Below are 27752 nucleotides of genomic sequence, written 5' to 3' on the forward strand. Positions count from 1 at the left end.
ACTTCTCGGGCACCACCCATCAGCCACGGTGTGTCTGAACAGCAGCATAGTTTGCCCCTTTTAACCTGTGTTCCTACCTACCTGCTTCTCTCTTCCCTCCTTGCAACATATTTCCTTACACGGTTCTCATGCTGGAACTGAATCCGTCCGTTGAAGTATAAATACGTATTTATTATTTTGAGAGCAAAACGCCGCACTAATTAATGATTGTGAAAGCTATTAATTTTACGAAGAAAATCGCAACTAAGAGCTTTACAAGTTAAAAAGGGACATAGACTGATGGTTTGTACAAGTGTTAAGACAGCGTGTTTGGGGCGCGTGGGTGGCTCAGTCGGTGAAGCGTCCGACTTCGGCTCGGGTCATGATCTCGTGGTCGGTGAGTTCGAGCCCCGCGTCGGGCTCTGTGCGGACAGCTCGGAGCCTGGAGCCTGCTTCGGATTCTGTGTCTCCCTCTCTCTCTGCCCCTCCCCTGCTCACGCTCTCTCTCTGTCTCAAAAATAAATAAAAACATTTTAAAAAGTTAAAAAAGAAAAGACAGCGTGTTTGCTTGATAATTTCAGGAGGACTATTACAGACAGAGCTTATTAGATTTAAATAACAGAAAAAGGTGGAAAATAGAGATTTCGTCCTATTACAATTCTAATCTCTGTAGAAATTCGAGCGTATTAGCATTCCTCACACAGGACAGAATCTCTTTGGAGGATGCGGTTTCATTTTTGAATTCCTTTTAGGCCACAGATCCTTCAAGCAAAGAACCTGTTGGAGATTTGCTCACATCTTGGGAGAGCAACTTAGAAGCCAAATGCCGACTTCCGCCATGCCCAGATTTCCCAGAGGGTGAAGTTCAAAATGCAGCGCGAGCGGGTGTCTTTGAGGCAGACGACGTAAAGGGGAAGAAGAGGGCAGGGAGGATGGAGAGATGGGATTACAGGGACTCCAGGCACAGCTGGTTCTATTCTTTCACTCTCAACACAGGAGGCTTGATGCGAATCCCTTAGGATGCTACTCCTCGGTCGGTCGTTTCGAGTCTTTGGAGGCTAAGATTGAAACAAAAATCTTGCGGAAACCACGGCCCCGGGGTGCCGGCCCAGAAGTTGCAGATGAGGCTTTCAGGATAAGCCTAAGCCATCAATCCTGAGTACGGAGTTCTTTTTGGAAACAGATTGCCAGGAACTTTGACCTGACCTATGTTCTCCCATGCACCGGAAGGTCAGGGGTCACTCCGTACGGCTGGTTGAACAGGAATGTGCGTTGAGGATCGTGGGGCGTCAGAGGGGACACCCAGAGTGACCTGACATCAGCAGTGTTGAGGGGCTGTTGTTAATGCCTAGCACTTAAAGCTTGGAAACTCACATTTATAATAATAAAGTTGTAGTGAGGTTTGGCTTCTGGTGAATGGCTTTTCAGTTTCTTCTTGGATCCCAGAAACTTGTTCTAGCACGGCAATGCTCGACTCGGACCCTGGGGGTCCTCAGGACCCTGGGCTCTGCTTCTGGGGAACGTCAGCAGAGCGGCAAGGGCAGGAGGGAACCCCAGGCCCACAGGGGCCAGGCTCAGGGCACAGACTGGCAGATGCCACCTGGTCCCCACATTTTACAGCCTGGGAGGCTTCAAAGTGAGGCTGAAGACAGCAAGAGGCACCCCAGGGTGACACGGCCAGGTGGAGGCCCAGTCAAGGTGGGAGCTCTCGAGCTCGGCTCTGGTCCCGGTGAGGGCTTCCTGGGGCGAGGGCGGCCACCCAACGGCCCAAGTTCGCACTCCAGCCTTGGGGCCCAGCGAACAGATCACGGCCCCTTCCTGCGACACATCGGGTCCTGTTTCCAACCATCATTCTTTTGGCTCGGCATCTACTGTGAGCTCATTATCTGTGAATCCATCCGGACTCACCTCCATGCACCTGCTCGACTATAAGGAGACCCCAGGTTGGCTTTCGTGCATGGGGATTGCTCCATCTCTGTGTCCCGCCCAAGCTCAATCCTTTCCCCCCTTTCCATCCGGTTCCCCTTCCTGACGTGTCATATTCTACCAAGGACGCTGCGTGTTCTGATATGGGGCAGCTCCCCGCCTGACCCCAACCCCACCGAAACCAGGACTGCACTTTCTCAGAGAGAAACTGAGAGAGACATCGAAAGCCAGCCAGGCAAATGGGAGCGCGATGAAGTTGGGTTAGAGAGTCACCCACTCCAGAGCGGTAAATGGATTCCACCCCGAATCCACTTCCTGGAGTTTAAATGGTTTGTGTTTTTTTTTTTTTAATGTTTATTTATTTATTTTTGAGAGAGAGAGAGAGAAAGAGAGAGAGAGAGAAAGCAGGGGAGGGGCAGGGAGAGAGGGAGAGAGAGAATCCCAAGCAGGCTCCGCGCTGTCAGCACGGAGCCCGATGTGGGGCTCGAACCCACAAACCAGGAGATCGTGACCTGAGGCGAAACGAAGAGTCGGACGCTTCACCCACTGAGCCAGCCTGGCGCCCCTCACGGAGTTGATTAGGATAAGTAGCCGGGAGGTCTCTCCCCTCCGGGCTGGCTCGCAACAGTTCTGGGGACAGGAGGTCTCGGCTTAGAGCCCAGCTCCCTCCGGGGCTGTCCGAGGACCTCCACCCTGCTGGCACTGCATTCCTGGTCTGTCTACACTGCCCCCAAACTCGCCGTGGTGTCTCAAAGACCCACGGCCCTTCTGTTTCACAGAATTTACCCTCGTTAATGCAACTGTGGTTTCAAACCGCACCCCTCCCCTGACAATTCCAACACATACGCACGAGCGAAGGGTTTTGGTTTACAGCAAACACATTTTATTGCAATTTTTTTTTTCAGCTGACAGTATCTGCGCATCTCGAAATTCACATCTTGGACTTCTTTCTAACCCACGTAGGCCTGACTGCCGTATTCATCTGTTGCACAGGATTCCGCGTTAGAATATCCTGAAGTCTTGTTGTTAATTTCACCATTGGTGAATTATATACGCTGTTTAGAATTCCTTTCCCCCTGACCACAAACACTTTTGTGATGAACAGGGATTTGGGAACAAAGGTTACAAGGACATCGGGTTGGCCGCTTGTGTAAAAAACATTATGAAGCTAGAACATTCCAAGTATCTCAGGCACTTTCTAGATCATAAAAGTAGCATTTCGGTCGGATGGGCGAAGAATGGGTGTTTCAGCAAACGATGGAAAAACACCCAGGCCACTCGTTTGGTGCAAACATACAGGCAGTTCTCCCCTTCGCACGCATCCACTCCAAAGTCATTACGATTTGACGCGAAAAGCTTGAAACTCAGAAAGTACTGGTGAAAATATAAATTAGGACAAACGTGGTTTCGAAGTGGCGAAGGCTTTTGTAAATATGACATCAAAAGTGGAGCCGGTGACTCTAACCCGAAATGCAGAAAAGTCGACATCGTGTACGTCTACGGGCCTCACATACGAAATGAAAAGACACACTACAAACTAGGGGGAAAAAAATGTGCACCGTCCGTGAAAGATCGCATGTAAACAGTTTTAAAAACTTAATCAGAAAAGGATGAATACCCAACAGAGCAAAGTCCTTAGTGGGCTTAGCCCCGTAAAACAAAATAGGAGTGCCCAAGAAATACGAAACCATGTGCAACCTGATAGCTATCAAATAATGCAAATTTAAATGATTTAATGCCTTTTTTTGTTTTTGCATATCAGAAAGGCACAGATTTTTAAGAAGCCATAATCCTCCATGGAGGCCCAGACATAGATCAAAAGCCCCTCGTCCATGGCCAGCGGGGGTGGGGGCTGTAAGGTCTTTCTGGAGGGAGGGCAGGAGGGCCATGTTGACTATAAGCCCCAAAGTGTACAAGGCTTTGATCATTTTCCTTTTTTTCCTTTGTTGAACAGTTTTTCCCAACATTTCTAGAGTGTATGTGGGTTCAGGACTCCCCTCTGCTTCTGAATTTCTGCAGGCCCCACCAGCCCGGGTGTAGAAGGGAGACCGCTGTGGCCAGCAGGCAGCTGGGACATTCCTCACTTGGGCGGGTGGCCTCTATCCGAGGCAGGGGCCTGCAGTCCCGACCTCCCCAGTCATAGCGGTGGGCCCAGCAGGGGCTCCCACGGGCTCAGAACAACTCTTTTCTTGCCCCATGGCTTGGTGTGACCGTCGTCAACACTGGTATTTTGCCACAGTGCCTGGGGCTGCAGTGCCAGCCATAAGCAGGCCGGTCCTACACTGCTCTTCCCCACCTCACCCCTCCCCCACGACCCTCACGGGGTGGGGGGTCTCTTCCCTCCCCATGAAGGAAACACATTCGCACCTACCAGGGCCAGGCTGCAGACACAAGTCCTTAACACAACCGGACATGTCAACGTCAGAACAGGCTCTGACCAAGACGTGTCCTCTCAGGATGGGCTTAGCTCGGACCTCAAGCTCACTTGAATGATAAGTCAGTGGAAAGAGAAAGAAGACAGTGGCAAAAGCAAGGAAATCTGGTAAGAAAAAAAAAAGTGGGCAAACGGAATGAGTATAGAGAGAGCGCTAACAGTCTGGAGTTTAAGATTAAGTTAACAGGACAGAAAAATGTGTGTGTGTGTGTGTGTGTGTGTGTCTGTGAGAGAGATCGGGAAGCAGTGGGGGCAGAATTCCTTGGCCGAAGGTCAAGTGAGAAGGGAGGAGGTCGACTAACTTCCGGATCATCTGTTCCAGCACGGAAGCTTCTCCTGGGCTTTGCGGAAGGGACTGTGGGAGGGGCCGGGAGGTGGCGGGAGGGCAGGTGGACCACCCCCCCGGGATCTGGGGTGGCTCAGCACACCTCCCCCGGCCTGCTGACATCCCAGGGGGGCAGCGACAAGTAGTCCTGCTGTTTTAGGGCTTTGAAATGCCTGACGGCTGGCACCTGGGGAATGGCGGGGCGCATGGCCTTCTTGGCCTGGAACATGTGGTCGTGGTCCCCGATCTCAGGACACGGTCCTGGGGAAGCGGGTGAAAGAGGGCCAGGTCCCAGGCCAGGCAGGAAGCAGTAGTCGCCCACTTGCTGCAGGACTAGGAGCCCCTCGGGGTGTGGGGGGCTGGGGGCTGCCTCCCCTGGGCTCAGGATGGGGCTGCTGGCTGCAGGAGGGGCAGGACTGCCCAGAGGGGACTTGGGGGACTGGCCTGGGGTCAGAGGGATGTCCACATAGCCCTCGATTTCTGGCTTCGTGGGGGCTGGGACGCTACAGAGCCTACGGGCCGGTCCAAGACTGAGGCCGTGGTTCTGGTCTGAGGGCAGGTTCAGGGGCTGGACCTTGGAGGCAGACGGCAGCCCCGGGGGCCAGGGAAGTGCCAGGTCTGTGGTGGTGACGTAGCCAGAGGCCGTGACGCCATCCCCAGGGTCCCCAGAGCCAGTGGGCAGAGCTGTGAGGGCCCTGTCCTTTGGGCCCTGACCGCTCACCATCAGCCTGTATACAGGAGAGGCAAGGCCTGCCCCTGACTCCAGTGAGGGGTTCCCTTCAGCCTCCGGGCCGGGGTTCCTCTCCAAAACCTTGGCCCGGCCCTGTGCCATCACCTGGGCCAGTGGAACCAGCTGCACCTGTCCTCCCGCGGGCAGACACAGGTACTCCAGGGACCCCGGAGGCTGTGGCTTCTGGCTCACGCCCCTCTGTGGGGGCTCCGGGGGGCCCATCACGTCAGGCAGGGAGTGGCTGCGGGGTAGGCCCAGGTAGGGGCCGTTGAAGTCGAAGCCGGAGACCCGGCTCTCGGGCCTGCCCGCGGGGGCCGACGGGCCTGGATGGGGGCTGGGGGGCTGCTCCGTGCACGGGTCCGAAGTGGCTGAAGCTGTGTCAGGCTCACACGGTGATTTGTGCACATCTTTCGGGTCCTCTGTGGTGAGAGGTGACACTTCGCTGTGCCTACAGTCTGCGGGAAACACCCTGCGGGGAGAATGGGCACAGGGACGTTGGGGTCCCCTGGGCAGCCACTTCAGCTCATGCTGGGGCTAGGGGCCGGGGTCAGGGGGAGGTCTGGCCCCATCCGGAGCTCAGGGAGAGCACAGAGCAGGGCAAGGTCAGGGAGCGGGCCCGGAGAGGACATCGGGTGGCCCTCGTGAGTCTCGCCCGCCAGCCTCCATGTTCTTGTTCAAGCTCTTCCCCTGCCAGGTGTGGTCCCCTCACCCCAGGTTCCTTGATATCCACCCAGCTTCGGGGACCAGGGCTCGGTCATGCCCTCGTCCCTTCATCACCCACCGTGCCATCAGCACCCCAGTGTGGGGTCTGCCTGGCCAGTAGGGCAGGGAGAGGTCATTGCTCCGGTCTTCCGTGTCTGGTCAAGTCCATGGTATGGCCCTCCCTAACCTGGGAACCAGGAAGGTCTTCTGGATGTCTGACGGGTATGCCTTTTGCTTTAGAGCCACCAACCCCCACGGATCTCTCTATACTGAGCCACAGGCCAGAGGCCACCTCCTCTGAGCCTCCAGTGTGCACGATGGGGCCACCCTCCCACATCCTAGGGACCCCGTGCCCAGACACTCACCCCTCCAGCTCAGGGAAGTAGCTGCCTCTCGGCCCCTTGTGCAAGGGGCTCCTGATGGTGAGTACCGCCATGCTGCCTGGGAGCCCGAGCCCGGCACTCCCGTTCTGGAAAGAGAAAGGACCCTTGTGCCGTGGCTGTGTGGGAGCCCGAGAAGCTGAAGGTGGGGGGTGGGGGTGGGGCGAGGAGGCCAGGGCATGACAGGGGATACAGCGAGCCCCCCAGACACGGAAGGAGTCTCAGCAAGGTCAGGACCCGCCAGGGCCCCCTGACACCAGGGAGGAGAAGCCCAGAGAGGGGCTGGGACTTCCCATGGGCCCTCGAGCATCTGAGGATGGGGACCCTCTTCTTGCAAGTTCACTAATCTGGGGTGTCACTGCCTCCACACTCACACCCTACTTTCCCCCACAGTAGCCATGAGGACCCCCCCCCCCCGCCACCGGGCAAGCTGGCCCTGCTGGACCAAAGGGCTCCTGTGACCCATGTGCCACCGCCTGCCTTGCGTCCATCTCAGCATCTGGGATGCTGCCAGCCTCGCTGCCTGCCCCCCCTCGGCTCCTTTTATGAGAGGGGTCCCGTGCCCATCTTCCACAGGCCTTCTGTCTGCGGTGGCCTTTCCCACCTGGCCCCACCCTGGCTCCTTCAAAGCTCAGCTCTGCTGTCCCATCCCCAGGGAAGCCATTCTGCCTCTTGTGAGCCCACTTGCCCCCGCGGGACTGAGCCCCTCCCCGAGGCCACCCCGACTCCCGCCTCCGGCTCCGGCTCCGAGGAAGCCCTGCGCCCTGGGCCAGCCCTGGGAGCCTGCAGGTGCCCAGAGGATTGCAGAGCTGAACCTGCCGGGGCTGGCCTGCCTCTTAGAGCTTTCTGGCACCTTCCCGGGCCACCTCTGCTTCACACTCAAAGCCACGGGAAGGCGGGGAAGACATAGGGACGGGGACGTGGCTGCAAGAGTGAGGCGCCCCTACCAGCCTGGCCGCCTTCGCGGTCCGCTCCTACCTGGAACAGGTGGCTCTTGCTGGGGTTTGGGATTTTCTCCTCCCACTTCCGGTTCAGCCTAGAGAGACACCAGGGAGGTGACCGTGAGCCAGAGGCCCCATGCTCACGTGCAAAGAGGAAACTGAGGCCCAGGGAGAAGGTGGGAGGTGGCCAAGGCTTCCCAGGGAGCGGGGACTAGAGGGAGCCAGTTGTGGGGTCCCTGGCACCCCCTGGGCTCCTGAGTACCCCCCCCATCATAGAGTCCCCTTACCTGTACCCATAGATGCCACAGAAGCGCAGGACAGGGAGCAAGGCCAGCGTGGTGAACACCAGGATGAGAGCCAGGACCCACGTGGGCAGGACTTCCGGGAAGGAAAAAGGAACATTAGCATCTGGGGAGGGACAGAGCTGGAGGCTTAGGAGGTGGGGAGGAGCTGAGGCCAGGTCAGTGCCCCCAGACCCCGCTCTGTGCAGGCGCGGCACTCCAGAAACTCACTGGCTTGGCGTGCAGGGTGGCGGGGCGGGGAGGCCAGACATAGGCAAAGAAGAGGGCAGTGGTCTGACCTCCCCCACCCCCATGTTCAAGTGCTGGGAAGGACACAGAGGGTTAGATTCTTTCCAGTAGCAGAAGGAATTATGGGGGTGGGGGGCAGGGCCATGACTCCAGCCCATGGCAATCACAGGGGACTTGCTGTAGGAGGCAGCATATAAGCTTGAGCATCGAGGCACAGGGAGGCTTAGAGAGGCGGAGATGGGGAAGGCCATGCTAGTATAGGAACCAGCAGGTACAAAGGCCCATCGGGAGCCCCAACTTCCTGCCTGCCCGGCAGCCTTGAGCCCTTCACAGGCTGGGCCCCTCCAGGACTTTCTTGGTCTCTTCCCTTAGGCGTGGTGTCCAGTCCTCCTTTCCGCTTGATTGTGGCCCTCTCCCTGCGACTCCCCCCCTGCAAGGCTGGCTGGGGCTGGGGTCCCTGCTGCTAATACCTCCTCGGTCCTCTCTCTGCCACCACGTCCTGGACCTAGTCTGGTACTTGTCTTCTGGTGGCCACTATGGCCAACGGTGAGAGACATTGGAAGCAGCAATGGGGGAGATTAAGAAATCAGACCGAACCCTTCCAATCCCAGGCCCCAGCCCATCGCTCCTGATGTTTGCTACCATGGTAACCGGAAACGCATGCTGAGTGGTCACTAGGTGATGGCTGTCACCAAGGCTAATGGAACAAACCGTGGGCCATATCAATAGAGGGCTAAGCTCCAGTCTGAGGGAGGACCCCTCTTCTCTGCTCTCAGGACCTCACCTGCCACATAGGTGTCGCTTTGCAGTGACTAGTGACACGTGGAGGAAAGGACACTCGGGTGGAGTGGGGTCACACCCCTGTGTTCACATCACGCTTGTCCTCTGCCCAGCTGGGCTGTACCCGGAAGGGGGGGGGGCTGGGACACCTACCCCACTCCGTGTCCCAGAAGGTCTCCTCACTCCACTGGCTCCAGACCCCGTTGTAGCCGCTGGGGGTGGGCCTGACCCTCACTCTCGCCTGGTACCTGGTGAAGGGCTCCAGCTGTGGCAGTGACATGACGTGGGAGTTCTGGAGGGTCTCCGTCTTGCTCTCCTGTGGACACAGGCGAGTGAGCAGGTCTGCTGAGGCTGAGGCTACTTGCCTGGTGCGGGGGGCGGGGGGCGCGGGGAGGCACAGCCGCAAGCCCCTCCCACCTCAACTCCCCAGCTTTTCTGTCCCGTCAGGCCCGGGCTGCAGCCGCATCCCCAGATCTGAGTCCTCCCTGCCCCCCATGGAGGGCCCTGCCCCAGGGCGCACAGAGGCAGAGCACTCTGGACGGGACGGGGGGCCGCACCCCTGCGACATAGCACAACACCAAGGCCCAGAAATCCTGAGGACACAGCGTGTACCACCCTCACTCTAAACCGCCCCGCCCACTCCCGAGCTCCTCGGGGATGGCCTGGACCCCGGTTATGGCCTGCCCAGGAACGCAGGGCAGCATCACTGGACCCCAAGACAGGGTTTGCGAGCCGGGGCCCCACTCCCAGCTCCACCGCTGATGGCGCCCCTCCTGGCTTCCGTTTCCCCGATTCCGGACCTGAAGGTCTGGGGCGGGCTCTGAGGTTGCCGACTGGGGCTGCGGGGAGCCCGGGTGCTGCACACACAGCCCGGGGGCCGTCTGGGGGTGGGGGCCAGAGACCGAACCCTGGGCCGGGGCCCTGCCTGCTTTATCAGAGCAGCTCCACTCTCAGCAGCTGCACATCTGCGTTCTAGAGATTTCTCTGAAGAAGAATCCCCTCCTGACTTTTGAAAACCCTTCACCCAGCTGCCTCTCAGCCCTCCGAGTCCCGACGTCTACATCCCCTTGGCAAGTCAGGGTCCCATCGTCAATCTGGGCCATGTCACATCACCCCTGTGAACTTTAGCACCTCCGCCAAGTGATAGGACAAGACCAATTGACCACACAGGGCCGTGACCGCGAAGTCTCAGCGGCTTCCTCTGACCGGTCACCTGCTGGGAGCCAGGCCCCTGGCAGGTCGGCACCCCCCTGCGTGTTTTCTCCCATCCCCCTACCCCAATCCAGGCCCCTTCCCGGGCATAGGCCCTCACCTTCCATGAGTCTGCGTCTTTCTTGTACTGGATCTGGAAGGTGTGACCTATGTGTTTGTAAAGCATCTCCTCTGTTGTCCAGGACAGGGCGTAGCCGTCTCTGCTCTTGGTCACATTGAGGGTCGGGGGAGCCATCTGGACTGGAGGGAGGGAAACCTTTAGGGAACGCTGTTCCTAGCATTCCTCCCATGGAACGTTCTTTTCATCCCATGCTCGTCACAGGCGCTCTCTCTCCTGGTCCACCCCTTCTCGGGGTCCTTGCACCTCACTTTGCCACACTATCCACTTTGATCCGAGCGGCCCTCCTCTTGGGAGATGCTGAGATAGGCTCGTTCTGTAGGGAGGTGAGCCAAAGCACGGGCTACGCCCAGCATTTACGTAAAAATAGAAACACTATTAATTCGTCCTAGTCTACAGAATTAACTATGTCGCAGGTATCGTCATACATGCTCAGTCTGCGTGAATCTCTCACTCGATTCTAACAGCAACCCAACATGGTAGGTACTATTAACTCGTCACATTTCACAGACGGGGAAACTGAGCCCCGGAACGATTAAGTAACTTGCCAAGGCCAGGCAGCTAACGAGTGGTAGAGGAAAAGGTGGCAACCCGGCATCCCCGGAGTGAGTGGTGGATTCCAACCTGGGTGAGCAAGACAGATTGGCTGTGGCCTCCCCCCCACACTGAAGTCTGGATGGAAGAGCCTGGGTCCTCAGGAAGCAACGCAGGAGGTTCCTTTGCATGGGATTCTTGCTGCATAAGAGCAGTCGGGGATATTGACCCGCAAGGAGCTACCATTTATTTGCGCATGTTCTAGCCCCCCGATTGAAGAAGTAACTCACAGCTCAACTATTTTGAAGCCTGAAAATATCAGTGCGTGGAGGACTTTGGAAATCGGAGAGCGAAAAACCCAATCAGGGGACGAAAGGGAGAGCCTAGGGGGGTACAGTTGGCAGAAGGGGCTTCAGAGGAGCTGCGGGGTTGGACAGGAATGCAGAGCTCAAGAAATAGGAGAAAACAGGCTTTAGAGATGTGCTCCTGGGAACTATCAGTGGAATCTTCCTTCATGTTATTTGCCCTTGTCATCGCGGTGTCCTTGCTTCTTGAGAACGTCAAGGTTAGAATGACTTTTGTTCACTTGGCTTGCTGGGCCACGTTTGGTGGACAGTGACCAACGTGAAGACTGGGCCACAGGGAGTCCTGAGTTTGCGTGGGTTACGCGACGAGACAGGACTGTGGCAAGGGGGCCTGCGCGCAAGGCTGGGGGCGAACTCACTGTGGTCTGAGCTCTTTATAAACTTCTCCTCCTCCTTCACCCGAACAGAGATGGCGTACTGGCTGTGGTTCCTGGGGTCAGGCACGGGAATCTGGCATCGGTGCTGGACCAAGAGGCCGGGGAGCTGTTCCTTCAGCACCGGGGAGCACTCCTCCTCCCTGAGGATCATGGTGCAGGTGAGGGCGAGGGAGGCAGGGGCCACGGGAGGGAGGCAACCTCGGGATGAGCCATGGCTTCCACTGGGGCATTTCAGGGTCAGGGGGAGGTCTGAAGGACACAGGTGGTGACGAGGGGAGAGAAGGGCGGGTGGGGGGAGGGAGGAGAGGACGCTCACCTTGCACTGGCGCTGGGCTTGTAGAAGAGGGTGAAGGAGACTGAGCTGGCCACCTCGGACCACACTTCCCAGGAGCAGCTGAGCACGGCGACCCCATCGAACAAGCACTGGAGGTTCTGGGGCTGGGCCTTGTCCCCTGGGAAGGGAGACACTTCCTTTTATCCTCCCCTCCTCCATTCCTTCCTTCGCTCTCAAGTTATGTGAGCCTCATCTCAGAGAGATTGTGGGGCTTTGGGACCAAAAAAACTAGGGCTTAGCATTAGCCTGAACCTGCCCGCGGTGTGTCCGCAAGTCAGAGAGTGAATTCTGCGAACCCTCTTACCCCCTTGTGCACCCTGGGGAGAGCGTCTGGTTTCAGTGTTGGTGGGGGGGGGGGGATACGCAACACGATGATGTTGACGTGTCCACACCCAGCATAGCGCTCACGGAAACACAGCTGCTCGGAATGCCACGGCCACCGCCCGTGATGCTTATCCCTGTAACGTGGGCGCAGAAAGTGCGCAGAAGAGGCTGGGGGGCCCAGCCGTGGGTGGGATGCAGCCCCTGTGTCTGGAGAGCCACAGGAGGGATGGAGTCCGCCCTCGGTATCGATCCTGAACACAGGCTACAGAAGATCTGTGGAATCCCGCAGAACGGACCCCTGGACTCTTTTCTGTCCAGAAGCTGAATGAGCCGCCCTCCCCTCAGAAGGGCATTGCCCCAATTTTGGCTTTGTTACCTGTCTGGGAGTGCCAGAGAAACTCCGGGCTCCACTGGCTGGGCCGCCCCGAGAGCCCTGAGCTGGGGGCCAGGCGGGCACGCACTCGGGCCACATAGGTGCTGCTGGGAAGGAGGTGCTCTGGCCCCAGGACAGCCTGGGAGGAGTTGCAGTAGAGGGTAGGGGCATCCTGCGGGGAGGGAGGGGTTAATGGAACAGGTGCCAGCTGGGCCAGGTCCCTCGGCTGGGGCAGAGCCGGCCATGGCCCCTACCTCCCAGGAGTCCTGAAGCCTCTTGTAGACCACCTCGTACTCCAGGTTTGACAGCCAGTGGCTCTGGGAACCCGGAGGGGCCACCCTCCAGGTCAGCAGGAAACGGTCCCCGACAGCGGTGATCTGGAGGTCCTTGGGTGCAGGGGCCTGCACTGGAGGAAGGGGCGGCCAAGGGCTCAGAAGGGGCTGGATAACTATAGGGCGGCAGGTTTTGTGTGGGCAGACTGGGGCCCCAGGCTGAGTGCCGTCCTACCCGCTGAGCAGCCTTGGACAAGACCCCTTTCCTCTGTGGGCCTCAGGCCCTTCACCTGCCAAGCTGTGGGGGTTCACTGTGAACATGAATGAAAGCCGCACAGATTTCTGGGCGTATATCACACAAGCTCCGTGAAAGGTGCTGCCAGTGAAGTTCCTCCGAATGGAGCCTCCGGTCCCTTCTGCCCACCTCGCAGCCTGTTCGGCCCCTTCCCAGCAGAGGGCGCTGTGGCTCACGTTACTCCCCACGATGCTGTCCATCCTCCTCCTCTTTCCACCTGCCCAGGATCCTGCTCCTCTCAGAGCCCAGCATAAATGTCTCCTTTTCTAGAACTTTCTTGGATGCCCCCGTCCCCTTGGGCAGAATCCCTTGCCCCTCTTCCTGTCTCACCACAGCCCATTGTATGGGCCTTAGAGCCCTGGGGCATTTATGTGTCTCCTTTTCTGCCTTTCCAAGGAGTCAGGAGCTTATGGGTGGCCGGTTTCGGCCCTCCACACCCTTCCCTACCCCCATGGCCTGAGATTAGTGGTTCAGTGAATTTGGGGGACAAAGTGAATGAAGGATGAATGAATCCACGAATAAATACATGTAAGGCAACCTTCACAGACTTTTCAAGAAGGCATTCCGTCAACCAACAGCAAACGTGTGTCTGTTGGGCAAGCATAGTCATTAACGAATGGCACGGCTCCCGCCTTCCTGAAGCTTCTGTGTCTGAATGCTGAGGGATGACCTTGAAACACAATCCAATGAGTCCGACCGGGACGTGGCATGTGAGAGCATGTCCGAGCTGGAGCCTCTAGAAAATCTTAAGCCCCGAGTGGCAGATACAGGGCGCCCCCTCTCCGCAGCCACAGCAGACATCACTAATCAATCACTGCACTCCTAGCCCCTGAGCCCCCCGGGGAGTGGGAATCCCTTTCAGCACAGAGCTCTAGAAGCTGCTCCCAACTGAAACGACTGGGAGCCTGAGCGCAAACCTGTTCCTCCAACCTGAGAGATCGTAGACCACTAGCTCATTTCACAGATGGAGAAACGGACAGAGGAAGGAAAATACCCCAGATCTCCACTCGTGGGAGCCTCAGAGCAGCTCCAACGCACACACCTGTCCCTCCTCAGCACCAGAAGCTTCCCTGATCCATTGCCAAAATGGCTTGGGGCTGGAGCTGAGCTCCCTGCTGAACACAGGCTCTAGGAGACAAACGTCACACTCCCCTCCCCGTTTCTAAGTTGTCCCCGTGTCCAGCATATCACCTTCCCTGTGACCAGGCCATATGCTTCACAGGGGCGGGGACACTGACCGGCTTGTTCACTGCTGTGCTGGTGGATGTGGGTGCTCAGTGAGGGAGCAGATGAACGAGTGAAGGGCACGTGTGTCCTAAGTATGATTTGTATGCCCCCCTGCCGCCCGCTCCCATGCCCTGGCCGCGTTCCAGTAGAATGCTCGTCATTTCTCCGTGGGACGAGCGCCTCAGGTTGCATCCCGGGCCCCAGCCTCCTGCCCCCTCCTGCCCCCTGCTGTCTACCCTGTGCATCACCCACCTCGGGCGTCCTCACATCTGATCAAGTCATGCGCCTTCGATGGCTCTCCATCACCTAGACGTTGGCCCCCAAGCCCCTTTGCAGGGCCCAGCAGCGTCCTCAGGTCAGGCCCCTGCCTTCACCTGCCCCTCTCCGTCTTCCTCACGCTGTCCGGCCCTTTTGATGGTGATGTTTCTGGGCTACAGTTTCTCGCGGTTGCCCCAACCCGCCTTGCCCTCCCCAGTCTCCCAGCCTTGGCACACGCTGTTTCCTCTAGGAATGTTCTTCCTGCTCTGTCCTCTTACCCACCCTTCAGCTCTCCCTGCCAAGCTCTTGCCCCCCCCCCTCCCCCGCCCCGGGGAAGCCTGTCCTGACCCCCCGGCCCCCAGGCTCCTTGCCCACTGCCCCTCAGCATGTGGCACACGACACCCACTTCTGGTTCAACCTCCGGTATTTCCTGGCCTCTCAACCTGCATGCTCTGAGCCCCACCGGGATGGGGCCCTTTCTCATCCATCAAATGCGTTTAGAGACACTGTTGCAAATGAATCGGCCATGGCCTAACCAATCCCCTCCTCCGGGCAACGGCTTTGTGCTGCCGTGATGAGAACAGGCAGGAAGCGAAGGCGGGAGTCCCCTCTCCGTGTGACGCTTGTACCTACAGTGGGGCCTGCCCAGCGTTCGGAACCCCGGATGCTAAAGTCACACACGTGTATCTGAGGGGCCTTGGGCAAGTTCCTGTTCTCCGAGCCTCGGTTTCAACATCAGTGACATGGGGTGAAAAAGAAAACAGGGGTGTGCGACAACACACGTCGTCGTAATGGTTACGTAATATTGGGCAGTGTTTCCTAAAAGCCAGCCATCCGTAGGGTTCTTACTGCATCAATTTCAACTTTAAAAGGTGATCCCCTCGAACATGTCTCGTGTAGGTTCATTGTGAGCACAGATAAAAATTGAATTAATGAGGCTGAAGCGTTGGTTACGTTTCTGGGTAACACACAGTCGAACGAAGCCTAGCTAGGTCATCGACACCCACCCAGGACCATTGGCTTTTTGGGGCCGCTGTGGACACGCGGGCCGCGCTCGCTGGAAGCCACTCAGGGAGGACAGGGAGGTGATGACCTCCATCTCCAGGGCAGGAAGCCCTGGGCAGAGCTGATCCATCACTGGCTTGACTGCTCAGGGCTGGTGTTTTGGAAAAGTCATGTGGCCTCTCTGGGCTTTAACTGCCTCATCTATAAAATGGGTCGTTGCAGACGTTGGATGAGGCTATATCGGTGATGGGTGTTCTCAAGTTAGGAAGTTTCTACCCGAATAGGGAGGCTGGTTCTCCTAGAAGGGCAGCCTTCACTGCTGGAAGGCAGTATCTTGGCGGGTGCTGGAGCAGTCAGGGCCCAGGGAGGTGCCACCGGCCGGGGGCTCTGCCCCTTGGACCTGCTCCAATGCCTCGGTTGTCGGGAGGCCACACCCTCCTCTCTCAAGAGACCAGAGCCACCCCCTCCCCCCCTTGAAGACTCTCGCTTCCTGGCCCTTCTGCCGTCTCGCCACCCCCGGGGTCCACTGTCCTCCCGGGACCACTGCCATCCGGGAACCCCAGAACTTACCATTCTGGTCCAGAGTCACGGTGAGCTGGGCGCCCAGAGGCCTGTCTGGTCGGAATGAGAAGTAGTCTTTGTCGGCGAGGACAAAAATCTTGTAGGGAATGACACATCTTCTGGGCACGCAGCCGGCACAGGGGTGGTCCAATGACAAGCCCGTGTCATTACTGAGATCACAGGACACTGGCACTGGAGGGTTCCTGCCAGCAGAGAACATGGTGAGCCCAGAGTGAAGAAGCATCACGCGTTCAACAAAGGTCCTGAGCGGTCACCATGTGAGAGGCTCTGTCCGGGGCCAGGGTGCTGCCGTCCTGGTGGAGGGGGACACGCATGGAAGAACCGGATAAAATACGTCACATGTCAGATGGAGCAAACTTTACACGGACAGATACAGCAGGGAGATACGGAAGCCAGAAGGGGTGGGGTGGGGGGTGCAATCTGAAACAGGGGAGACAGGGAAGGCCTCATGGCAAAGGCGACTTTTGGGCAGAGACTTGAAGGAAGTCAGGGAGGGAGCCATGCAAATTCTGGGGGGAAAGGTGAGTTCAGGTAAAGGGAACAGCTGGTGCAAAGGCCCTGGGGCGGGCACGGGCTTGGAGTGTTGTATGATTAAAAAAAAATTTTTTTTACATTTTTATTTATTTTTGAGAGACAGAGACAGCACAAGTGGGGGAGGGGCAGAGAGAAGAGGAGACACAGAATCGGAAGCAGGCTCCAGGCTCCGAGCTGTCAGCACAGAGCCCGACGCGGGGCTCGAACCCACAAACCGTGAGATCGTGACCTGAGCCGAAGTCGCAAGCTTAACCGACCGAGCCACCCAGGCGCCCCTGGAGTGTTGTAGGATTAGGCGGTCACCCAGAGTTCATGGAGTGGCATCTGTGAGGATGGGAGGTGAGGGAGACCAGTAGAGCAAGGTGACACGGCGCTTAAAAGGAAACCGAGGAATTCGGATGTCACTGAGCGTGGAGATAATTGAGTTATGAGCAGAGGGGTGACATGTCGTGACCCAAAGGCCTCCTCTGGCCGCTGGGCCGTGGATAGATAGGGATGGATGGGGGCGGTAGTCTCGGAAGCTGAGAGACCAGATAGGAGGCTCCTGAAATAGCCAAGTGACGGGCCGTAGTTCGCACCAGGGTGGTGGTGTTAGCCTCGGCCAGATTCGCGTCCTGTTCGAAGATCGAGTCTGCAGCATTTGCTGACGGATTAGAGGCGCCAATGGGGAAGGGAAGGTGCTAAAGGAGGGAAGACAACAACGAATCTCCCAGCTGGTCAGCAGGAGCCTCTGGGAGCTCCCATTCAGTGAAGCGGGAGGTGGGGGGTGGGGTGAGCGGAATTTGGTTTAAATCGCTGGGGGTGGAAGACACCTTCGTCTACAGGCCACGTGGGGGGGGGGGCAAGTGCACCTGCGGGCCTGGAGCTGGGGGAGGGGGGGCACGGGGCTGGAGAGCATGTGAGAGTCACCAGCATGCAGCCTGGGGCTGGGTCTCTGCCACTGGGTCAGGTATGAAAGAGCGGAGATCCAAGGAGGAACCCCAGGGCATCTCACCCTTCAAGTTAGAGATGAAACAAGGGAGCGAACAGGGAGACAGAGAAGGCGAGCTGGGGAGACACAGGAGAGGGGGGGTTGTGGCGACCAGGAGAGGCAGGTGCTTTCACCACGGTCCGTGGGGCCGGTGTGTGTCAGGTGCCGCCCACGGTCAAGGAGGGAGGAGGCTGAGACCGAGCATTGGGTTTAACAGCAGGGAGGGCTTGGTAGCCTCGGGTCTGAGCGGTCTGGGTGGCCCGGTGGGGCCAGTCATTCCAGGTTCAGAATAACCGGAAAGACCTTGGACGCTGCGGGTCTAGCCAACTCTTTGGGGGAGGGTGGCCTCCAAGGGGAAGCAGAAGTTGGGCTCCGCCGGAGGAGGTGGGGGTCAGGAAGCACCCCAGGGCTTCAGCCCTTGCTGGCGTCTGGGTGATGGCCATTTAATCATCCCCAGAATGGTGGGTCAGACCATCACCAGCCCCCAGAACGCGGTGCAGAACCTTCCCAAACAGCACGTCCCCCCGGAGACCATGCGAGGGCAACGGAGAAAACCCACACTCCGGAGGCCGCAGGGCCCCAGCTCCCATTCGGCCCCACAGCTGCCCCGTGGACCGTGCCACCGCGGCCTCGGTTGGCTCACCTGTGAACTGGGCATCACACGCCTGCCCTGCCCACCTCGCAGCGAAGATAATCTAAAACTGACCTTTGCAGGGCGACTCTGTTAAACCGTGATGGAGGACGAGTATCACCACCTCTGTCGTCCACAGCGATGTTCACGTAGGAGCCTCTTCCCCCCCTCCAAACCCCGACGCCGGCCATCAGCACCCGGACCTGGCTGGCCGCCTAATGGGGCAGGAGCTCCTGGGCAGGGGCCTCCCTGTCCCTGCCCTCTGGCCAGCCCCCACCGGGGCACAGCCCCACTCAGCAGCCTCCCTGTGGGCCCTCTGACCCCTGAGCCCTGGTGGCACTTACTCATTCAGCCTCCGGAAGAGAGTCAGGTTGATGAACTTCTGGGCATCCTGAGTGTCTGCCCACCTGCAGGTGATGTGGCTGTGGTAGTCATTATAACATTGTAGGGTCTGCAGTGGGACGGTCTCTGCCCGGGGAGAGGCAGAAAGGGGGTCACATCTGGATGTCCCTTGTCACCCCCCCATCCCCTCTGGAGTGCCGAGAGCTAGGGAGGGGTCCGGAGTCCTGTAGGGGCCCCTGGCTGCTAGACAGAGCTCCCTAGGGACCCTGGGCAGCGCAGGGAGGACGGGGGTTCTGCGGGTGTGAGGGCCCTAGCCATGGGCCCCGCTGCCTGGGTAGAAACACAACATTCTAGGGGCGCCTGGGTGGCTCAGTCGGTGAAGCGTCCAACTTCAGCTCAGGTCATGATCTCGCGGTCTGCGGGTCCGAGACCCGCGTCGGGCTCTGGGTCAACAGCCCGGAGCCTGGAGCCAGTTTCGGATTCTGGGTCTCCCTCTCTCTCGGCCCCTCCCCTGCTCAGGCTCTGTCTCTCAAAAATAAATGTAAAAAACAAATTTAGAAACACAATATTCTCGTAGGGTCACAGCACATTTCCTGAGCCCCTGCTGTGCCCTTGCTCCTGGCGCAGGGTCTCTCTCCCACCCCAGGAGGGATGCTTGCATCGGGCATGGGCCCGGCCCCTGGACCCCTTTTGGGACAGCCTGGGAAGAGTGGCAGCATGGCAGAGCCCTCTGGGACCTCCCTGTCCTGGTCTCTTGGTCAGCTGCAGGGCCTGATGGTGGGAAGAGAGAATGTGGTTCTCGGGGTTATCAGAGAAGCCATGCTCTCTGGGAGCCCTTGGGGAGCGGGGGTTCGTGCACCTTAAGAGCCAGAGGAACATCCCAGCAGGGGCTTCTGAGCAGGAGGAGGGTGCTGGGGCCGAAGCAGGGAGAGACCGCCAGTCTGAGGGGCCCCAGGAAGAAAGGCACCGAGGAGGGGACTGGTCAAAGCCACCCGAGGCACAGAGTATCTGGGGGGTCGGAATTAAGGCTGGAACGACCGGCCCAGAGGGGAGACGCCTGGGATGCCACACTGAGAAGGTGGGCAGAGAAGCCACACGAGCAGAGATGGCCGTTCAGGAGGCTGGAGAAGAGGGAGAATCCAGGAGGGGGCGCGGGGCTCCAGAGAGGATAGGGAGGGGGAGAATGAGGGAGGGCGGGAGGGGTCTGGGGCTTTCTGGGCACATGTGGGCGTGGCCTTGCTCAAGGGCCAGCTGTGAGGAGGGTCACAGGGAAGGGGAGGCAGCAACGGAGCTCACCTTGGGCCCCCGCCACGCCGGGCCCCCAGAACAGAGCCAGCAAGGCAACAGGGAGGAGCCCCCGGGTCAGCACCATCTCTGGGTCAGCTCTGGACGAACGGGTGGCCGGCTCAGGTGGGCCCAGGTCTGGGCAGGGGCTGGGGTCCTCAGTGACCCGGAGTCGTGTATGCTTGCTCAGCTGGAGGCCAGGCCAGACCCATGTCCCCGGCTCCTGTGAGCCCTCTCGCCTGCGAAGGGACTCTGCCTGCGGAAGAGAGATCAGCTGAGAGTGAGTGACCCCCTTCCGTCCTGCACTCCCTGGACTTGACCCACGTTGCAGGGTGAAGCCGGGAGTGACGCACGGCCTCTGGCGCCCCCTGCCACCTCAGCCTGGCACCCAGGACAGTCCTTTCCCCTTAGCCTCAGTGCCTGGGGCGTGACTTGGAGGGAGATACATTTAGTGGCTTCTGAAGAAGTGAGATTTTTCCCACCCCCGCCCCCACCCCTTGGTCGTGCATCAGAAGCTCCTATGCAGTCCCCTGGCGATGGAAAAACCTCACAGAGAGGCCTGGTATCTGACTTGTTCTGAGCTCCCTGCCGGCCTCTGACCCGATCCGATCCGCTTTAGAGGGGTGGCAGGGTGTGGGGGCCACAGTGTCCTCCCCTGGGCGTGATCACAGCACACGCTCACTTACACTGTGCGCACACACACTCCGTTTACTGTCAACCCTCCCACACCACCCTCAGAATGCCTGTTCCCTTTTCTCTGCAGAAGGCCGGGGATTTCCTCTTTTCATTCTGTCTGGCCCTGGGAAGTACCCAGGAGAGCAGAACAGGGGATAGTGGTTCCTTTTCTCCCCCTAAGATTGTCTGAAATTTCACTCAAGAGGCACATGTGCACACACACGAAGCAGCAACTATCTTACTGGGAAAAGCACGGCTCTGGGCTCAGCAGACCTGACCTTCAGCCCAGGCTCTGCTTCTCCCCCCGCCAGCGGCCTGTGCTGACCCACCAGTGCTCCCTGAACCTTGTTCTCTGCGTCGGTAATGTGGGCACAGATACACGTATCTCACGCGAGAAGAACCCAATGCGGTGATGTTCATAGACAGGTTAGTCGGATAAAGGCTCCAGAAAGACGAGCAGGCTTGCTTGGAGCTTGTGCGGGGGGGGGGGGGGTGCGGAGGGGGGGACGTATTCATCCCCTTCAGCTTCTGTAGCTGGAGGCCATGCCCTGCGGTAAGGGCTTGAGTCTATGTGTTTGCCTACCTGGGACTAGCCTAAACTTCCAGAGCTTTTATTTGGGTCTCACCACACGTAGAATACTACGTGTGCTAAGAGAGCGATTCCTCCTAAGATAAGTTATAGGTTTAACACAATTCCAAACAAAATTTACCAACATGGCTTTTTGTAGGACCTCAGGAAAAAAAAAAATCGCTCTGAGGACAGTTACTGAGATTGTTTAGCAATAAGGAGGCTCTCCCCAGTAGTAAAATTTATTGTAAAGATCTGATAAGTAAGCGTGTTGCACACATACACAACACGTCAATGGACGTCCTGCAGGCAATTCTATCCTGCCCAAGAACGTCCTACGTGAGGAAGGAGGAGTCGTGAATCAACGTGAAGGGATAGATAATAATAATTAAAAAAAAACAAGGGCTAAGAGACAATGAATAACACTGTAAAATGTGTCCACCTAAATCGCTGTCCCACACCACACCCAAATATGGGGGTCATTAAACATTTCAATGTAAGACGTTAAATCGTATTAAGGTTGCAAAGCAAGTGGCAGACGGTGTGTGCACTGCCCCCTGTTCCCTTGGTCACAGAAGCTCAGGCTTCAGCGGGCTTTGGAGCTACACAGAATAAAAGATTTTATTTCCTACACTCTTCTGTTGCTAGGTGTGGTCATGTCACTAAGTTGTCCAAGGAGAAGTGAGCGGAAGCATCGGGTGTGCCTTCCAAAAAAAGGCTTCTTAAAGGGAGTTGGCCAGGGGAGGAGGGGCCCATTTCTTCCTTCTTCCAGCCCACAACTTGGAAGTGATGGCTGGAGCTCCAGAAGCCATTTTGGACCGTGAGGTTACCTTGAGGATGGAACCATATACAACAGAAAGAGGGAAGCCTGGGTCCTTCTTGTCACTCTGGAGCAACCACACTGGCCTGGGAGCGCCTGCCTCCGGACATCTTTTATGTGAGGACAAAGATAAACCTCCATATTGTTAAGCCACTGTTGTTTAAAGATTTTCCATACGACCAAAAAGATACAAATGGAAATAGAAGAAAACTTCACAGGGCTTAAAGGAGACAACGGTCCGCTAAAGGGAAGGACAAACTTAATTTTTAACAGTGCCATACTCAGTCACGTGCTGGTAAATTCTCGGTCATCCAAGAATAAAAGAATACTCCCAAAAGGTTCCAGTAGGAAACAAACATTATTTTCAGTGGAACAAGGGTCAGGTTGGCCAGATTTTCTTACAAGTGACCTTGAACTCTAAGTAGATAGCGATGTCTTGAGAACACTGAGGGAAAATATGTTTAAACCTAGAATCGTTAAAAGTCAAGCTTCCTTTGATGCTCATGGACAGAAAAACGCAACATTTGGAAATGGAGTAAAGACAAAGAAAATTTTCAGATCTTTTCTAAGAAACACAATTGGCTCTGGGATATATTTCAGGGGGAAAAAAAAGAGTTCAAGGAAGATAGCATATAATACGGGAATCAGTGGTGAGAAAAGAAACCAAATAAGACTTATACTAAATAGAGAAGAATTGTTACTTATAAAGTGAAAGTGAGTTAATTATGTCATAACAATGCAGATGGTTGGAAGGTGGGAGCTGGCTGTGAGGTGAGGGGCAGAAAGCGGAGGAGAACTGAAAGCTTGTTAGGGTTCGTGTCTTGTTTTGGAGGCACAGAAGTGTGTTAATTACGCCCAAATGTTGATGGAAAATACACATTATGTACATGTGTTAAAAAGGTAAGGGTTAAAAGCCACTAAGAGTGAGGGGTAAGCACAGGAGCAAAAGGCTGACAGGGAGAGGGAAGGGAGAAGGAGGAAGAGGGGAAAAAAGAGAAGAGAAAAACCAAACACCTTTTTACTCGAAACAAACATGCACACCAAAATTCCCAAACTCATGAAGAAATTTACTGGTAGGAATAAAAACTGGAAATGAAAAAACAAACAAACAAACAAAGCAAACCATAAATTCATTCCAGACGAAAAGAATGTCGTAGGGCAATCTGACAAAGACTTCTAGAAGAAGAATGTATCATGGCCACCTGGGGATTATTCCAGAAACAGACAAAGAGCCATGAAGCAATCTCTTCATGATTAAAAGAAACAGACCAACAGATTAAAGGGGGAAAGAAGGATCAGCTTATCTTGACAGAGGCTTCTTAATATTCAGTAACACAAAAGCCATTCCCAATTAAACACACTGACAGGTGAACCTCGACAAATGAGGCGTTGAAGGGAACGCTGGTGTTTCTGGGCATCTACTACCAGTCTGTAGTGACGTCAGCATCGAAGGAGAATGTGCGTGTCGTCCCCGTCAAGGGCACAAGCAGGGGAAGGCCACCCACTACTGCCATCTCCCCCAAATAATCTCTAAATTCAACGCAATCTCAGTCAAAACTCCAAAAGGGGTTTTAACAGGCTTGACAAACCGGCTCTAGATTATAACAAGCCGAACGTGAGAGACGGGTTCTATTAGCCAGAAAAATGACGAGGAGTATGATCGCAGACAGATGGACTAGAAAACAATAAGGAAAACAACCAAATAGGAATTTGGGAAGAAATCGCGGCATTTCTAATCACAGAGGAAAGGATGGGCCACATGCTCATAATTATGATGTTGAGACAATTAGCTGATAATTTTTTAAAGCTAGATAATTACTTTACAAATTGCCTACCCCTCCAAATTCTGGGTGGATTAAAGTTCTAAAAGTCAAAACTAAAATGATAAAAAGCATTACAGGTACTTCCTTAACCTCAGGGGTTAACAAGACACCAAACCCAAATTGAACTTGGAAGGCAATTAACATGCTTTTGTATGAAAGTATCTTCCACATGGTAAAGAAAAAGGACAAGTGATGATCTGGAAACATAATTTAAACGTTATGCAAATAAATTGTTAGTGTGCTTAATAAATGAGCTACTCCTACAGTAAATATGTAAAAGACAAAAAACCCGGGATATGGACAAAACATTCCTATATGTATCATAAAAGGAGCCCAGGTGGCCAATGAACATATGGAAGAGGAGTAACTTCACCCATAATCAGGGAAAGGAAAACTCCAAGCAAGAATCAGATAATTTTCCTCCATCCATTGGACACAGTTTCTAAATTTTTTTTAATGTTTTTTTTTTAAATTTATTTTTGAGACAGAGAGAGACAGACCATGAGCAGGGGAGGGGCAGAAAGAGAGGGAGACACAGAATCCAAAGCAGGCTCCAGGCTCTGAGCCATCAGTACAGAGCCCGATGCGGGGCTCCAACTCACAAACCGTGAGTTCATGACCTGAGCTGAAGTTGGTGCTCAACCGACTGAGCCACCCAGGCGCCCCGGATACAGTCTAAAGACTGATCATTTTCCTAAAGAGAAATGAGCCTTTTATACACCCCTGTGGGGGTGTATGTTAATTCAGCTGCTTTGAGGATGATCTGACAATATTTATTACATTTTTGGATGCACAATCTCCTGCTCAGTAATTCTTCTAGGCATCTGGGCCACCTCCACGGGTGTGGAAAAAATGGGGGGAAGAAAAACCCCAACAAAAAACAACGAAATGTCTATCAGTATGGGATTGGGTAACTTGTGGTGTGGCCCCTACTAATACATGCTGCCTTATTTTGTAGGGCTAATAAACGACTTAAATCGATATGTGTTATTGTGGAATGTCCCAAATGTAATATTAGGTGAAAATATAAGTCATAGAACAATATGTGTATATATATATGTATATGTATATATTTAATTTTTAAATGTTTATTTTTGAGAGAGACAGAGCACGAGAGGGGAGGGGCAGAGAGAGAGGGAGACCCAGAATCCGAAGCAGGCTCCAGGCTCCGAGCTGTCAGCACGGAGCCCGACGCTCGAACCCACAGACTGCGAGATCACGACCTGAGCCAAAGTGGAACGCTTCACCGACTGAGCCACGTGGGCGCCCTGAGCAATATGTCTGCTTATACTCCTGTTTATGTACAAAGGAAAGCTATATACTTGCATCACACTTAGAAAATGATTTGGAAGGACACATATGGTATAGAGTAGGATGTGAGGCCGGGAGATAGGGATAGCTGGCGCTTTGTCTCTTACGCTACACAATTCCGGATCATTCTAACGGCTGATAAAGCAGATAGCCACGTATTCGCTTAGTACGAAACACGCTTATTAAACAAGTGAGGGACTATTCTGTCGTATTTGGTGCGTATCACACGACATGAGTGAAACTGGCAAATGAAAAAAAGGAGGGGCCGAGAGCTAACGGGAAAGGTTTCACTCGTTATAAAACTATTAGGAAGCACGAAAGGTGAGAGGTAGAGAAAATCAGGACCCGGTGATACAAAATTGCAGCAGGATCCCTAAGACTCAAAACTGTACATTTGCAACTTGTCGCCGGGACCCGTCTGGCAGGGCCGCACAGGCTGCCACCCCGGTGGGGACCTTGGAAGCCCTCGCGCTCCCATCCACAGGGCAAGTGCACGCACCTGCACACATCCTGAGGTAGATACCCCCTTAGACGCAACCCCCCCATCCCCCACCAGCTCACAGACTTGGGTGCGGAACACCCACACCTGTGCCTGAACCCAACTGAGCAACGGAGGCTCAGGGTGGGGTGTTGAGAGTAAAACCACATTCTTCGAGGGGGGAAAACACATTCTTCGAGAGAGACCGAGCCCTTTCTCATCTTCCAAAGGGAGCTTCCAAAGCCACGCCAAGCTCTGGGCCGGAGCATGACAAAGTTCCAGGTTCCCCCCTCGCCTCCCAGTCTCTCTGCACCCCTGCATCCCCACGGACACCCATGGAAACGCACACACGCCCTCACTCTCCAGCTCTCCTTTTCTAAACCAGGACAGCAGAGGGGCGCCTGGGTGGCTCCGTTGGCTAAGCGTCCGGCTTCGGCTCAGGTCACGATCTCGCGGTTGTCGGGTTCGAGCCCCGCGTCGGGCTCTGGGCCGACAGCCCGGAGCCTGGAGCCTGCTTCGGATTCTGGGTCTCCCTCTCTCTCGGCCCCTCCCCTGCTCACTCACTCTCTCTCAAAAATAAATAAACATTAAAAAAATATATATGAAACCAGGATGCCAGGGACTATTGATGTGTTCTTCCCGCTCCAGAGACAAGGAGGCAGAAACCGGTTCACTGCCACTAACACCTCGGCGACACTTTAGCGGCAAAGCCAAGAGGGACGCCACGCAGGTGGGTGTGTGACCGCCGCCTCCCCAGGAGTCCTCCCTGCCAGGACGGCTGGATCCCGAACGGGAGGCCCTCGCCCTGTTCGCACAACACTCAAGGAAGCAGGCACCGCTGGCTGTCTGCTCACCCCCCGGCTGCCCGAGGAGCCTGGCCAATCTTCCCAAGAGACCAAGCCCTGACCCCCCCCCCCCCCGAGTCCCCGAGCGCGCCCGCCCACCCCACACCCCCCGCCTCTCCCCGTTCTCCGTCCACAGCCTGGGCCTCCCCCACCGCTCCCCAGCCCGCCCCTGAAAGCCAGCCCGTACCTCTTCTTGGTGGGACGGCAAAGCCTTCTGCTGGAGTGTCCAGGCGACAGGGAGCCTGTCACGCTTCCTATTTATGCTGACGTCGTCGTTAGGAAACAGAAGCAGAAAGAGGAAGCGACACCGGCCAGGCCTGTGTCTGCACAAGTGACTCCTCACAACATTGCCCAGCTTCTTAGAACTGTGGACACCGAGATACCGATTTTTTGTTTCCTCTGGGCCTCGCTGACTTTGTCAATGCTGTTCCCTGTGCCAGCAGCGCCCCCCCCTGGACACACCTGCGCGTCCTCGGTCAGCTCAGCGACCAGTGGCTTCGTGCCGCCCCCCGGGGGAGGCGGGGGGGCGGTGGCTGCGATAACCAGGGCAGGGGACAGCCCAGAGCCAGACGGAGCTGGGCTGGCTCCCACCTGTACTCCTGCTCAGAGTGTAACTTTATGCGAGTTACTGGCGTGTGACCTTGCCGGGTCTCGGGACCGCCCCCCCCCCCAACCCCGTTACTCCCCCGTGAGCATCTACAAACACTCAAGGGCTGTGGAGATAACCAAATGAGGTGCTGCAGACAACCCCCGAGGGTTAGCCCGTATTGTTTTGATTCCCCTGGTGACCTGTTTCGCACCTCCCCATCCTGTCCCGCAGTCCTCAGTGCGCAGGGTGGTCTTTCCCCGCCCCCCCCCCCTTACAATCCTACGTGTGGCCCGCATTTCTCTCCCCGTCGCCCGGCAGGTGCCCCCCGGGGCACAGAGGAGGGTCTTGGCGACTGTACGTGGGCTAAACGGACGAACAACCCTGAGCACAGCAGTGTTGGGGCAAAGGCACAGTGAGCGAGGCACGTCCCCGGGCGCAAAATTTTGAGGAGCACCCAAACACTCAGTAGCTACGACGAATAACATTTTTGTGCGACGTCGTGAAAAACTGGGGCAAAAAACCCGCAACAAAGTGTGAGATTTTAGTTTGTTTATTTGAGAGAGAGAGAGCGGGGGGAGCGGGGCCGAGAGAGAGGGCAGGACGCCCGTGGTGAGGACCCGGGCTCCTGGTTGACGAGCCGTGGGCAGTTAGGAAGGCTTCCCTGGCAGGCCTGTGGGGAAAGCCGCCATTGCACACCAGACTCGGGGTATACACTGTGTCTTCTCTGAGGGGGCCTCTGGGGGAGCTGCGGTCAAGGACTCAGGGTGCCTGGCAGGCCGCGATCTTTTACATATCTGCATCAGAGGCCTCTGGGAGAGGCCCTCTTCAAAGGGGCACACCCGGAGGACACGTTTCCCTCCCCCCAGCTCTGACTCAACA

General features: G+C 56.2%; 1 protein-coding gene across 1 annotated transcript; it reads right to left on the bottom strand.

The window, feature by feature from the left end:
* Positions 1–2765: 2765 nt before the first annotated feature.
* CSF2RB (colony stimulating factor 2 receptor subunit beta) lies at positions 2766–26631 on the bottom strand. Its single transcript, XM_019446797.2, has 14 exons — positions 26472–26631; positions 19777–20020; positions 18483–18606; positions 15992–16185; positions 12619–12770; positions 12368–12536; positions 11650–11785; positions 11316–11473; positions 10040–10179; positions 8881–9043; positions 7705–7795; positions 7455–7512; positions 6462–6565; positions 2766–5863 (listed from the first exon to the last, which is right to left on the bottom strand). The coding sequence occupies exons 2-14, from the start codon at positions 19850–19852 to the stop codon at positions 4759–4761; spliced, it is 2670 nt and encodes an 889-aa protein (XP_019302342.2). The 5' UTR covers positions 19853–20020; positions 26472–26631; the 3' UTR covers positions 2766–4758.
* Positions 26632–27752: the final 1121 nt, after the last annotated feature.

The sequence above is a fragment of the Panthera pardus genome, unplaced genomic scaffold, assembly GCF_024362965.1.
Source record: "Panthera pardus isolate Hobbes unplaced genomic scaffold, ASM2436296v1 HiC_scaffold_6, whole genome shotgun sequence".
In the NCBI taxonomy this organism is placed as follows: domain Eukaryota; kingdom Metazoa; phylum Chordata; class Mammalia; order Carnivora; family Felidae; genus Panthera; species Panthera pardus.

Bases quoted from the DNA above. Each gene is read 5' to 3' on its own strand.
- CSF2RB (XM_019446797.2), bottom strand. From the start codon at position 19,852: ATGGTGCTGACCCGGGGGCTCCTCCCTGTTGCCTTGCTGGCTCTGTTC. The intron at 11,786-12,367 runs GTAACAAAGCCA...CTCCCTTCCCAG, and splicing joins TCTCTGGCACTCCCAGACAG to GGGACAAGGCCCAGCCCCAG. The intron at 10,180-11,315 runs GTGAGTTCGCCC...CCCTCCCTCCAG, and splicing joins TATAAAGAGCTCAGACCACA to TCCAGATGGCTCCCCCGACC.